The 15,279-nt window shown below is 35.2% G+C and overlaps 1 protein-coding gene across 1 annotated transcript in view; it reads right to left on the reverse strand.

Moving 5' to 3' along the window:
- The window catches only part of LOC102810404 (proprotein convertase subtilisin/kexin type 5-like), a 79,824-nt gene that overhangs the window by 20,083 nt on the left and 44,462 nt on the right, over positions 1 to 15,279 (reverse strand). Inside the window, exons 17-19 of the mRNA XM_085507046.1 lie at positions 4,419 to 4,518; positions 3,070 to 3,200; positions 734 to 961 (exon numbers count right to left, since the gene is read on the reverse strand). Coding sequence (XP_085363172.1) covers positions 734 to 961; positions 3,070 to 3,200; positions 4,419 to 4,518 — 459 coding nt within the window. The remainder of the gene's footprint in view (positions 1 to 733; positions 962 to 3,069; positions 3,201 to 4,418; positions 4,519 to 15,279) is intronic.

The following is a 15,279-nucleotide window of genomic DNA, read 5'->3' on the forward strand; positions in this document are numbered from 1 at the left end:
ATTCGTCTTCAACTTCCTGTAATGGGCATTGTTTACAAATTCTATTTTCTAATGGGGTTTTTGGATTGGTATGTCTGCCTTTTTCAATGGCTGGATTATGACTACTTGTCTTGAATCTAGCTATTGATATTTTTTGATTATTATCCAAAACATTAAGGTAATTTTCCAGATTGTAATTCCTTTATAGTTTAATGTATGTTCTCAGTTTTGTTTTTTCATTTGTCATACTCTCTCTCCAGTATATATTACCGGTATGTATTGTTGTTTAATAGTGCTGCTAATTGCCTTAATATTTTGATGTGATAGCTGTGATGTTTTAGAGAGGTTTACATCTTTCAAGCTATTTTTGACTGATATCTATAAACTTGCAGTACCATTTGTTATTGCCTTGCAGTATTTAAATAAGTATATGGGGGAGAAACTAAACAAAAAATAAGAAATCAGAGATTTGATGGAGATAAACAATATTACTTCTGAATGACTGCAGTAAAACAGATGAAATATAAATTAGTAAACCAAACTCTACTGGCTATACTAGATATTATTTTATTTTCACTGCAAATTCTTTCATCTGCTGTTTCTGTTGAAGAAGACAACATTTTCACAACATTTTTAGTAATCAAAATTTAAGTTTTTGTTCAATAGTAAAAACATTTGATTTTGCCCAGAAAAATACCCATAGTTCTTCATGATATAACACAGTTTGACTGATCTATTGGTTTCCAAATCTTACCTTGATCACAAGACTTGCAATCACCATGACAATCAGGAAGATGTTGACACTTTCCCTCAATTGATGCTTCAGAATCCGGACACTCAATACACTCATTATAGCGTGGACCAATGCAGGTAAAACAAGATTCATCACATGGCAAACAATTACCGGTCTCTTCATCACCATAGTAACCAGTGGAACAATGATCAACACAAATTCCCTCAAGTAAATATTTAGAATCCTTACCTTGAGAGAAAGAGAAGGGGAATGATGTCAAAGACGATGGAAGAATTGACAGTTAGGATGAACCGTATGGACTGAGAAGAATTTAATACTGATAACTGCTAAAAAAACAATCTGCTCTCTGATTGGTCTGATTGGTTGCCAATCAAGCACAATCTTAACTATTTTTGTATTGACTCAGTTAAGCCATATTAAAAATACATTCTGGCATTGTCCATGAAAGATGAATGAAACAACTTCATGAATAATTTGAGACTTTGACCTTGACATCAGTCTAGAAAGAGTAAAACATATACATGTATCATAGTTATGACAAGTTACTCAGTCAAAGCAATGATATAGTTACTCTGTCTCAGACAACTAATAAACAGACTGGCATCGTTACTGTTTAAAGGTGTCAATCGGCATAATCCCTGATGCACACACGTATTGGCTATGCTGGTGGCTCACGCTTTGCTGAATTTTGACGAATGGCGATTACACACATTGGTAATCTCTGATCTCGCATGCATTTCACCCATTCTCTGCATTAAATTCAGATCTGATCACCCGGAAACAAGAGAGTTTTGCGTTGAGTTGCTGAATAATGTATATTTTTTAGTCAAAATTGACCATAATTTAGGAAAGTAACGATTATTTGAATGTATTGACTATCTTCATAGTAATGTTCTTGAATGTATAACCAAGAAAAAGAAATGACTTTTACCAGAACACGGCATTTTTTCCCGATAATTACTTGATTTTTCTAAGATAGTTCGCGTCGCCATGTTTACAACAAAGCTGGTCTTATGTTATTCCATTTTGCCGATCATGTATTAAAAAGCCGTTGAAAATACGATACGTCAGGGCAAAAAATGTACTAGTCAACTAAATCGAAATGAATATAACAATCTCGAAATAGTACTGATGCGATGTGTGTAGGAACGTCGTGCGAGAGAACGCTTATTACTCACTTCCACCTGATTTATTTCCACTGCTATTTAGTTTGATCTGCAACTGAATTGTATACTTTGTTTTATTGTTACCCAGACCTGTTTTATGAATGTCTTTGGACCCGCGAGAATCACTAACGTAAGAAAAATATGAAACTTCGGCCAGACCTTTCGCATCACTTCCTGTTATAACAAATCATGCATTAACGCACAACTTGATGGACATTTTCCTATCTCCCCAAGTTGCCTATAAGATTAAAACGTTATCGCAACAGTGAACACAAGACACATGTTAGATCAAAAGAAAAACCCACGTTGCCAGTCTGTTTATTAGTTGTCTTATTAGTAGAGCTCAGTCAAAGCAATGATATATTTTTAACTTCTGAGCAGCTCTGAAAATGAACACGTTTTGAATTCTGTGGTTTGAACATTGGTTCATTGCCATCAAACATTATGCAAATGAGGTGCACAATATAAACAGACCATGTGACCAACACCTCAGCCCAGGCCAGGCCAGGCAGTGGATGTGCACATTGGTTTACCAGTATTTGCACAATTTTGTGAAACATCAACTCAAATGCCTATTTTAGGTAATGGGGTCTAAGAGAGCTACTGTTTTACACAATAGAATACCTAGCACACTTTGATTTGTGTACACGTTATATTATGACAGTTATATATGACCAAAACAACTAAGGGTCAGAGAGGTATTGTACACACAGAAAAGAATTTTCTGCAGAGACAACACATTTTTTCTACATATTTAGAGACGACTATCATCAAATGAGGCGTTTTATGAGAATATACACAAATAGCAGAACAGTAATTTAGAACAGAGGAACATCTTCATGGAATCTAACCACAAATTAAAAGTAGAAACTATCACCAGCATCTTTCACATCTAACCTCTCAGAACATACAAATCACGCTAGTTCATACAATAAAATATGACAAACACAATAGAGTTCAGAGTTAAGAATTTGATTTGATGACGATAAAATGGCATTTGTGGTAGCATTATTTTGCAAAATTAATTGCTAGTTTTAGAAGCCCAGTGAAATTCTCACAGCTATACAATCTCAAGATTTTTGCCGACTTGCAAAAAGTTGTCTCACAAAATTAAAAGTTTACAGTAAACCCCAATTAATAATAAACTAAAAGTCTACATATGATACTAACATTGAGTACAGTCAGTTGGTTGACCTCCTCGACATCGAAGACACGAACTATGACAGCTACGACATTCACCATTCAAGCCATAATTCTTCTCACCACATTCACCCACACAAGTGGAATTATTCTTCAGAAACCTAGTGATAATAAGAATGCAAAAGTATCATTAACGTTTAAGAAAACTGCACCTCCGTCTTCATTCTGGATAATATCTGTCCGTCTTTGAGTGTGTCTGTTGAACAACATTTCTTAGAATGACATGGACTTTTTGTATCCAAGACTGGATGAAGATGAAATTTGATGGACATTTTTGTTCAAATTAACACTCAAAACAATACAATGTGTGATCAAGTTTTTCTCAAACATACATGGGCAGTTCTTATTCAAAATTAGAAAGCTAGGTTATTGATGCATGGTTTTTGCTTAACGATTTGGTTCAAAAGGACTGACTAGCAGATGTTTATTTTTGTGAATACACCTGGTACTGATTTATCACACAAGACATAATTAGTATAATCAGAGGTACATTACTTGGGGTTTGCAACTCGCAATAGTACTGTATGGTGACATCATGTCAAGATCCCATTCAAGTCTCTTCTCGTAGATAGCGAGACTGAGGCTACGACCTGACATGACGCATATCAATGTTCAAGGTTTGTAATGAAAAAAATAAACTTTTCTTGTCACTATCATAGTGAAAAATGTAATACATCGAAAATGTACAGAAAATATAGTTCTCGTAATCCGTCATATCGTGGGCAGCTATTTTGATCCACCTGGACATTCCAGTATCCTAGTTACCTCGGGCATGCGCATACGCATTTTTTCTGAGTTGGAACGCTTGTGCGAGAGCGAGATTGTGACGGGATCTTGGTATCATGTCACCGTAGTTACAAACCCCAAGTAATGTACCTCTGGTATAATACATATACCGTATAATCTCTTGAATAGGCGTCATTCTTCAAACATTTCAATCTTTCCTGACACCTAGATTAGAGTCTAATTTAGGTTTTCCTGTAGTCATTGATGCCTTTTCAAGAATGAATGTGAATGTGTAAACTGCATTTCGACAATGAGCTGTTAATCCCCATAAAAAGTGTTAAATTCTTTTTCAATGATCAGTTTATCTTTTGAAAACAAATAATTTCTTGATTTAAAAAAAAAAAATCATGCAACTTTCGTATTGAAATCAAAGCCAAATGATTAAAACAACATCGGTAATTCTCTTCCATGTTGCGTTCACCATTAAGTCGCCGAATTAACATATTTAAATGAGCTTTGATAATTCACCTAAAACAGACTGACCCTATTCAAGAGATTATACGGTACATATTAGTACATAGAATCATACTTACAGTCCATATTCACATTCGTAGCACTGATCTTCTCTAGTTCCATGACATGTTGCACAGGTCATGTGACAAGGCGTACAATCATCACCATCCAAAAACTCGCCTGAAAAAAACAATGTAATTGAAGGTGAAGCAATTAACTATTACCGGTAATGCGAGAAATTATCACTACCGGGTATTTCGTTGTGCTCTTTCACTGCTTCAATAATGTAAATTGCTGTTATTTCGTGAGAAGTAATGATTGCATGAACTACAGGAAAAAGTGTCCCCTGGCAACCAGAAACTTGTTGTGTTCACTCAGACACTTTGGTATTAGTGTGATGCATCAAGGGACGTTCTGCTTTCAAATTTTTGACAAAATAAGCATAATTTCCTATAGGCAACAGGCTTAGAAGAAAATTTTTGGAAAAATCTGAAAATAATTAGTGAACATTTACAAAAATTACTGTTAACTGTTTAATTTTTACTTCTAACAAGCAGCCTATCGGCCGAGATAGCTCCGCTGTTAGCAATGCACTTTTCAATTAAAGAACTGAAGACATCATCAGAAAATGAACAATATGTATAGTATCAAAGCAATCGAACTTACAGTTTTTAAAGGCCCAGGTATACTATAAATACGCTCTTAAGGTAGCGAGAAGGTTTTGTGACGTTTTTAAATAAAACATTCTCTGTCTGTTGTCTCGTTCAGAACAGTAATTTAGGTTATATATATCAAAAGACTAAGTATAGAGGTGCAAGTTCGCACAAACTGGACAGACATTGTTTACATAATTATCACGTGACATCAAAAATGGCGGACCTTGTAAAAATGACTAAGTACGCGATTGCGAAAGCACACTGCGGAATTTCCTGGTGAAATTTAAGTTATGCATTGTCCGTAATCAAGTCCATTGAAATGCGTCTCCGATAATCAAAAGACCTATTATTCCGATTTCTATGCAGGTTTGTTTTTTTGTCCCCAAATTATTTCATACTTGGCACGTTTAACAGACTATTATTCTGTGACAAAGCATTTACTTTAAAAACCCAGACATATTTCGCACCATCATTATCTTTTGAACGATAACTGCGAGTTTGAATGTCCTAGTCCGAACGCACTTGATTTGGCGGCGGTCCCAATGAGTCGTTCTCGATCAAAACTTCAACTCAAGAAAAACGCGAAAAACAGTTTTGGTTAATAAAACACTGTAGATTTGCTGCATTATTATAAATATACACTAAAAATGACCAAACATATTAACCACTGATATCATAGAACTCATAAAGAGTGTCAGATAATGAATAATTTCAAACTCGAGCGTGAAAAATGAAGAAAACTGCTGGCATTTGAGTCCGTACTCCAGGAACGTTCGGGTTTTCCATTGTTATGCAAACGAACAACGAGGGATAATCCTCTGACAAACATTACTGTCCCACTGTACACGCTGACAGTTTACAAACAAGCTAATCCTTCAAGTGTCTCAGATAAGACATCTAATAAAACGGTTTTCATGGTGAAACAAAATGGCCGATGTTTTAAAAAAAATTGCTGTGTCAGAGTGCGACACTGAGTGGCAGATTTTTCTTTGCCTCGTCTGTCAACGCTTTCTTTCCTTTCTTCGCCATTGCGTTAGAAAAAAAATGTATTAGTAAAATAGAATATTGACTTGGAAAATAAAACGATTTAAAAGAAAGTTGTGCAAAGTTACAGTACTCCTTTCGCACAACCTCCCGCCCGCTTCCGCTTTCCAATCACCTTTTTCTCTCGCTTTTGCGACCGCTTGTTGAATTCAACCGGACAATTTCCGCTTTTTTTTCGACCGAGCAAACCCCGAAATATCACCGCCCACCTGCTCGTTCGCGCGCATTTAAAATTCGGACTAACAGAATAATTTCCGAGGTTCACATTGTCTTATAATTGTCTTTCTGGTTTTTATAGATGTTGAACAGCTGACAAAAGTTCAAATACTTTTTGTTTTATCTATATATAATTATATGCACGCAACCTGACCCTTTGACCTCGATTTGGCTTGGACTGAATATTTTATTTTAAACAATATTCTGACGTGAAATACAAAATGTATTTCAACACAAGTACGACATGGTTGTCTGGGGTTTCTTTCCTGATTGTTGAGTCTTTGCAATGTGTTTTGTATAATTATTGTTGTTTTCCCCCGATGCTGAAGGACCGTAAAGCTAAATGGCAGTTACATGCATGGGCTGAGTGAAAGAAAATATTTCTAAGCCTAAAATAAAACCTAATATTACACCTCTTTGTGTATTTGTTAATTTTACATATGTTTATCATGACAGTATGTTTGTAAATATCTAGAAAAATCTTGTCTTTCGTTGATAATTTCGATTGTTTGTTTGGAATGTCGATCCCCATTGGTTTCTCCATACTGAGTTTAGGAAGGGCGTCGATCAACACCGTGACAATCAGCCGAGAGAAGACAAACATTGACCGTAATTCATGGAGATCATGTCCGTAATTTGTGGGCTGAAACCCCAAATAATTAATCAAGTATTATTATTTTAATATATATTTTATTTTACATCGCAAAACTAAACCATGCCCAAAACAGAGCTAGAGTTGTTCGCGGTGAAACAACCGCATTGAAGACGATGCAACTTCAACTAGCCATTTCTTACCTTGAAATAAAAAAAAATAAAAATTCGAAGAGCATCGGGGAAAATATTAAGAATCATCCTTATCAATCGCTTGCTTTATTTTATTCAAATCCATGAAATTCACGATTTTTTTTACATTTGTTGGCAACTTCCGCGCTAAAAAAGATTGAAAATGTGGGTGTGGTTATTTTGCAAAGTCCTGTTGATAATACGGACAAATATGGTTCTGTGACCCAGTTCGTGCTCCGATCAGGTGACTCTCAGCCAATCAATGATGTTGTAACAAAGCATATTTGACGCTCATTGAAGGGTCGTCGTACAATCCAATCACCGGCGTCGATTCACATAGTTGTTTGTGCTGCGACAGGCTTCAAAATTATTCGCTGAAAAACATATATTTTGACAAACTGATGGAATTTGACCTTAGTTCAAAAAGAAAATACTAGGCTAAGATACATTAGAGCTCACGCGAATCAGTTTTCTCTGCAAGTTGTGAAATAAAGTAAACCAGAGGAGCGTCGATGATTTTCAGCCCTGAAGGACTTTGAATTGTTCATCGACTGGCCACCAAATAGTTATGGCTATAACTAAATTTGACACGTTTTTCTTTTAAGCCCAATAAATTATTCATACATGTCAAGCTCTGTTCGATTTTTTCAGGGCATGTGGCCGTTTTTAGTCGAAAATATTTTTTGTGGGAACACTTTTGCGGTACGTATACGGTATAGACCGAGCTCATTCAATGATCGTGACTTAATTTTAAAAATTGAATGTCAAATTTACCAGACGTGGACCGATGTGGATTCGATATAGTTATTTTTGGAATTAATCACTAACATTTCCTCGTTTCTCTGCTCTGTCAAAAGGAGTTACCTAGGCTTTTTTCACGTAACTGTCTCATTAAAATAAAAATAAAAATATTACATCTAGAACAAGCACCCAAAACACGTAACAAGAGGTCCCAGTTCAGTTGCTTTCACGATACAAGTGTAATACAGCTATTAGATTTGAGGTGTCGTTCAGAATGTAATAATAGTTAATACTAGTTGTATGTTCACACTTCACTATCAAAACCACCATTTCGACCACTCATGTGCCAGTGATCAGTGTTTGGGCGAGCGGTCAATGTTTTCAATGAGCGAGCGAGCGAAAAAAAAACGCGATTAAAATGCGGTCGGTTTCCGGTCGGACAAGACCGCGTGGTCGGAAATTAAGCGATAAACGGTCGATGTAAAAGCGGAAGGTTGGGCGAAATGAGTACTGTATGACCATGTTTCTCCGACGAAGTCTCGACTGACAATAATGCTGACAATGGACGTTAGATAAACACGCATTGTTTGCAACTGGAAGCTTATCACCTGTTATATCAGAATCGTCAACAACAGAGTATACAGATAAGATTTTATCATTTAATTCCTTCCAAAGATAAACACTATGCAAATATCCACGAAACGGCAGTTGTAGTCTTTTCTGCTAGTGTTTTAAAACACTAATTTGAGCAACGTTATTTCGCAATTTCGATCTTTTGTAAACCTGGGGTGATGTATCAAGGTCTAAAGTAACCGTTTTATCAATTTTTGAAAAATCAAGAAAAAAGTGAAAATTTCCCTTCTCGCTACCTTAAACAATAGGAATTATTTCCTTGCTTGTCACATTGTAGTGAACAGCTCCAGCCAAGCTCCCGTAAAAACGTGTTTTCTCGAACTTACAGGTCGATTATGTCGTGCCAAAGTGGATGCATGTGACTATGAATATCACAGCAGTGACTGTGTGTAGTATTTATGACAATAAATAGTGTACGAGCTGAGATTTTGGCGGATAAAAGTCAAAAACACGAACCAAGGAAAGGGATGCGCTACTAATCTTAAATAACTACTGTCAATCAAAGTCACATGATGTTGGATCGCTGAAACAGGATGCGTCATAGGCTATATAAGTGATTAGCAACACTCATTAGCATAGTCACACCTCCAATTCACACTTGCCTGGGGCAAGTAAATTGGGCTTTTAACAAGAAGTCGAAAATATCACTTTCTACCAAAAATGACAAAAATATTCACCAAAATTAGAGAATTGAAGATATCATCACGAAATGAACAAATCTGAGAAAGGTCTACATGTAGTATCTATATATGTAATATCAAAGCAATTGAATTTTTGGTTTTTAACAAGAAGTCGAAAATATCACTTTTTACCAAAAATTACAAAAATATTCACCAAAATTAGAGAATTGAAGATATCATCACAAAATGAACAAATCTGAGAAAGGTCTACATGTAGTATCTATATATGTAATATCAAAGCAATTGAATTTTTGTTTTTTAACAAGAAGTCGAAAATATCACTTTTTACCAAAAATTACAAAAATATTCACCAAAATTAGAGAATTGAAGATATCATCACAAAATGAACAAATCTGAGAAAGGTCTACATGTAGTATCTATATATGTAATATCAAAGCAATTGAATTTTTGTTTTTTAACAAGAAGTCGAAAATATCATTTTTTACCAAAAATTACAAAAATATTCACCAAAATTAGAGAATTGAAGATATCATCATAAAATGAACAAATCTGAGCAAGGTCCACATGTAGTACCTATATATGTAATATCAAAGCAATCGGACTTACAGTTTTTAACAAGAAGTCGAAAATATCACTTTTTACCAAAAATGACAAAAATATTCACCAAAATTAGAGAATTGAAGATATCAAAATAAATGAACAAACCTAAGAGAGGTCTACCCAAGGTACATATACACCAAGTATCAAAGCATTCAGGCTTGTAGTTTTCATGAAGAAGTCGAACAAGCAGCCTGTCGGCTGAGATAGCTCCGCTGTTAGCAATGCACATTTCAATTAAAGAACAGAAGACATCATTAGAAAATGAACAATATGTATAGTATCAAAGCAATCGGACTTGCAGTTTTTAACAAGAAGTCGAAAATATCACTTTCTACCAAAAATGACAAAAATATTCACCAAAATTAGAGAATTGAAGATATCATCAGGAAATGAACAAATCTGAGAAAGGTCTACATGTAGTATCTATATATGTAATATCAAAGCAAATGAACTTTTGGTTTTTAACAAGAAGTCGAAAATATCACTTTTTACCAAAAATTACAAAAATATTCACCAAAATTAGAGAATTGAAGATATCATCACAAAATGAACAAATCTGAGAGAGGTCCACATGTAGTACCTATATATATAATATCAAAGCAATCGGACTTACAGTTTTTAACAAGAAGTCGAAAATATCACTTTTTACCAAAAATGACAAAAATACTCACCAAAATTAGAGAATTGAAGATATCATCACAAAATGAACAAATCTGAGAAAGGTCTACATGTAGTATCTATATATGTAATATCAATGCAATTGAACTCTTGGTTTTTAACAAGAAGTCGAAAATATCACTTTTTACCAAAAATTACAAAAATATTCACCAAAATTAGAGAATTGAAGATATCATCAAGAAATGAACAAATCTGAGAGAGGTCCACATGTAGTACCTATATATGTAGTATCAAAGCAATTGGACTTGCGATTTTTAACAAGAAGTCGAAAATATCACTTTTTATCAAAAATGACAAAAATATTCACCAAAATTAGAGAATTAAAGATATCATTACAAAATGAACAAATCTGAGAGAGGTCCACATGTAGTACCTATATATGTAATATCAAAGCAATTGCACTTGCGGTTTTTAACAAGAAGTCGAAAATATCACTTTCTACCAAAAATGACAAAAATATTCACCAAAATTAGAGAATTGAAGATATCAACATGAAATGAACAAACCTAAGAGAGGTCTACCCAAGGTACATATACACCAAGTATCAAAGCATTCAGGCTTGTAGTTTTCAAGAAGAAGTCGAAAAAGTAAAACATTGACACGGACGACGGACGCCGACGACGACGACGACGGACAATCACTCATATGATAAGCTCCGCTCGACAAAGTCGACAGCGGAGCTAAAAATCCATTGAATAATTTATGTCATTGCCAGCTGGACATAATATATGTAATTTCTTCGATTGTTAACAAAAAGGCAATTAACTGATTGACTTAAGCCAAAACCATTATTACTATGTTTGCTAAACTAAAAGTGTCATTAGAAACGTATGTATGTATGTTGAAATGCTTATGTTGCATGTCTTGGAGATGCATAAAGTGCATTCCAACCTAATACTGTCATCTCTTACATGGAATTTACGTAAACATATCCATTTCTAATAGTCAAATAAGGTATACCAGTACACATTAATACATGATAGCAAATGAAAACAAATTTCCTCTAGTGATCAGTGTGTCAAAGTGCTTTTACAGCATGCGTATTACCAAGTTCTACCCAAAAAAACAAAGAAAACAGCAATGATGTCATAACACCCTAGTAAAACGTCAACACAGTCGGCAACACTGTCGTAACCACTGCAGGTGATCATAGTGTGTATCCAATTTGCGCACCAATACTGAGCCATCAAATTTGTCACACTCAAATAATTTTTGTCGCAGTCATTAATTTCTATTGGTTATTAACTTTATGAATGCAAGCGCTGGGGCAGCAAATTATTTTGTTAAACTTACAAGTATGTTCTGTACAAGCATTACCTGAAAGCTCTAAGGATGTAACAATTGACAGAAAAAAAAACATTGGATGTTTTCATTAACTAAATCAATATAACAAAATAATACCATGATTGAAATATATACCTCGTTTACATGTCAGCATCACATCAGAGCCCAACAGCTTGTGCTGGCAAAATTGACTGTGTAAATGCAGTTAGCTTGAACCTAGTATGGCTCCAATAAACTCTTGGGGTTGAGCTACGATAGGACTGGACCCCGAATATAGTCCATTTAAACAATAACCAATAGCGAAGGGTGCTGTTCGTGCTTGGCTGTCACAAACCGGAAAGAACTTTGGAACGCATTCAGCCACAACCATATAAACAGACAAAAGACAACCTTCTGTTAATTAGTTGGAGAAACAATGGCACGGCTCTGATAAAATGCTGACGTGTAAAACCAAGCAAATATCACAGGTCAGAAACGATGGACAGTTGATGAATGAAACCTGTTAACCAATAAGGTGGATGAAAAGCTACATGTTCAAATGACATACCCTTTATTGGAATATTTATATCAAATCTGATCTGACAAAAATAGTATCAAAGTGCAAATATTTTTGTGTTCTAAGAAATTAAAAGCCTGAAGCAATCAGGATAATTGTCATGAGATACAACAAATAACATTCATCTGCAGAGTCCAAAATTCACTAACATTTCAAAAAGTCACAATATTGTATGTCCAAGTTCTCAGATCAAGCATGACGTATTGTGACTGATAATTAACTGCTATGAAAAATTCACAAAATACCGGGGCTTGAATTTCAAAGAGACCAAGTTTCAATGCCAAATCTGCATATAGAAATAATGTAGGGAATATCTGTATTTATAGAAGTGCACCATAGCAAACCCTGTGCATTCAAGACACATGCCTCAAGTTCAATGGCAATATTTGTGTAGTTCAAAGCCCTGTTGCTGACATGTTTATCTAGAAAGTGTAAAATCAATGCTGAACACATAAAGGTAACAAGTTAAATAAAAGCAATAAAAATGATCACCTGGCAATACTGGTGACCATGACGTGTGATAACCACAAAGCCAGCAGACACACAGCATCTATCCTTGGGATGACAACATGTTGTCACAAACTATTACCTGTATCATGTCAATATAGAGGAGACTGATCTATACAACAAGCTGCAAAGGTGAATCTACCAGTCCAAAAAGGTAATGAAATTTGATCTCGCCAGTGCCAATGATCTATAATGCTGTATGATATGTGCTGCTGATATCCATCACAAACCAACTAATATTTGAACTTAGGGAATCAGGTCAATGAATGATAAGGAATAAAAGATCACAGGAAAAATCTAGTATGCTGATATAGTACATAAAATACATAGGTCTTAGGAAAATTATTTGGAATAAAAAAAAACACTATTTTGTTACCTTACAGATATTTTAGCCTTGCTGTTTGGAAATGCCTTGGGAGATTAAATGGCTCTTTTGAACAAGGTAATGAGAGTTATTAGGGGAACTACGCTATTAAAATCTCTTCAAAATAGTATGGATTGGGAGTGTGATAATTATCTCTTCTGGGTCTTTGATTTTCGGGAGTCATAGGCAAGTGGAGCGATCACTATCCTTAGAAACTAAGGCCTAATTTTTCCACAAAATGATTCATTGAGTTTTTGCAGTCCATCTGCTCCTTATGTTTGGTTGTCGCCTAGATCTAAACAGAAGCACCAAAAACAGATTACTAATATATCCGTTTGTCTGCGCTGATGTAACAACAAAAAACAAGACTTTGACTTGCTTTAAATAGTCTGGACAAGTGATAATCAAAAAATAGACTTCAGATAGCTATAACGGGAAGAGCAATTATTTGCAAGAGATAAGATTCTAACCTTTTTCACAGTAACATGAACAAAGCTGTATGGTAGACAAGCACCCTATTCTTGTACGTGTGTTAATCGTACTTATCAAAAGGGCATCCGTGGGTGTATCTTTCTACTGAGTTATTTTATCACAACTTGCGCAACCTTTTAGCAGAAATGGTCAAAGAGACTGGTAGAGCAAAGTGCAACAGAATTAGGAATGTTGTTGATATGATAGCAAAATGAGTGGAAATGCTTATTTATTTTTGGTGCATGTGTGCAGTGTCTGATTGGCAAAAAACAATTGTTCCCACCTGAACATTTGACAATGCTTTTACAGTAGATCATAAGGTTGTGCCTGACTAAATCAATCATAGTTAAAGGCCATATCTTGCCTGTGTTGTGCATACTCTACACTTCTTATTTGTGAGATATAGTGCGTATAACCTTTAAGTGGGTGGTTTCAAAACACAAGTTTATGGTTTCTAATAAAAGAAGTTTAGAAAGAAACCATGTGCTCATGGATTACCTCAAGACACCTACAGTACATAGCAAGTTTTCTTGAAATCTGATGAGTGTTTGATATACCTGTGAAACAGCTAAAAATTGGCTAATTTACTAATTAGGTAATTAATTCCAACCAAAAACTTATCAAGAAAGGACATTATCCAAGTACATCAATATACCAAGTTTGTTTGAAACCCATGGAGTGTTTTTCCCCCCAATACCTGTAGAACAGACATACAAGTACATATATACCATAGAACACAGACAGGTTAACTATAAAGGAATCAAAAAGAAGCCAGTGTTATGATCATGTGAAATAACATTTGGGAGATAACGAGGCACATGTTTCTAGCAAATAGCTGAAAACATCTGACATCTCAAGTCACTGCAATGTGTGTGGGATGTTTAGGTAAACAATTTAAAAGTGCAATGCTAATAACAAATCTTAATACCAAGCATTTCCAATTGCTAAAATTTATGGGCACTGCGTGACAAAATTATATATGATTTTTGATGTTACTCCTTCAACACAGCTCTGAATGACGAGCTATACATATACATGTTCTTACTATACAGGCTAACGATAGTTTCGTTCGGTGAGATGCAAAAGCAAAAAAAACACAAGTCATTGTCAATGACACGTCCCCGTTCCGTTCATATTTGAGTGACATATACATTCAAAGCAGATCATGACCGAAATGCACCTGTACATGTACAACACATTGTACTAAATCTGAACAAAATCCATCCATGCATGACTGAGATCCGGTTCCGGAATTGTGAAAATACGTGATTTTGATGCATTTTCGGCCTTTAAATGGCCATCATTCAGCTCTTGTTAAGCGGATCATGAAACAAATGCACATATCTATTTGTGACATGATGTACCATGTGTGTGTGAAGTTTGAACTTGATCAATCCAGACATGTCTCGGATACGGATCCAGAACTGAATTCTTTAAAACAAAATGGCCGCCAGTCGGCCATTTCGAACTTGATCCGAAAAAAAAAATGAGGTGCATCAAGGTCCTATTATGTTTAATGTATGTACCAAATTTGAACAAAATCCGTCCATGCAAAACTGAGATCCAGGTCCGGAATGGTGAAAATGTGCGATTTCAATGCATTTTCGGCCTTAAAGCGGCCGCCATTTGGCTATCGTTAATGAGATCATGAAACAAATGCACGTACATATTTATGACATGACGTACCTTGTGTGTGTGAAGTTTGAACTTGATCAATCCAGACATGTCTCGGATACGGATCCAGAACTGACTTCTTTAAAACAAAAT

Source organism: Saccoglossus kowalevskii, chromosome 13 (genome assembly GCF_978046115.1).
Source record: "Saccoglossus kowalevskii chromosome 13, keSacKowa6.1, whole genome shotgun sequence".
In the NCBI taxonomy this organism is placed as follows: domain Eukaryota; kingdom Metazoa; phylum Hemichordata; class Enteropneusta; family Harrimaniidae; genus Saccoglossus; species Saccoglossus kowalevskii.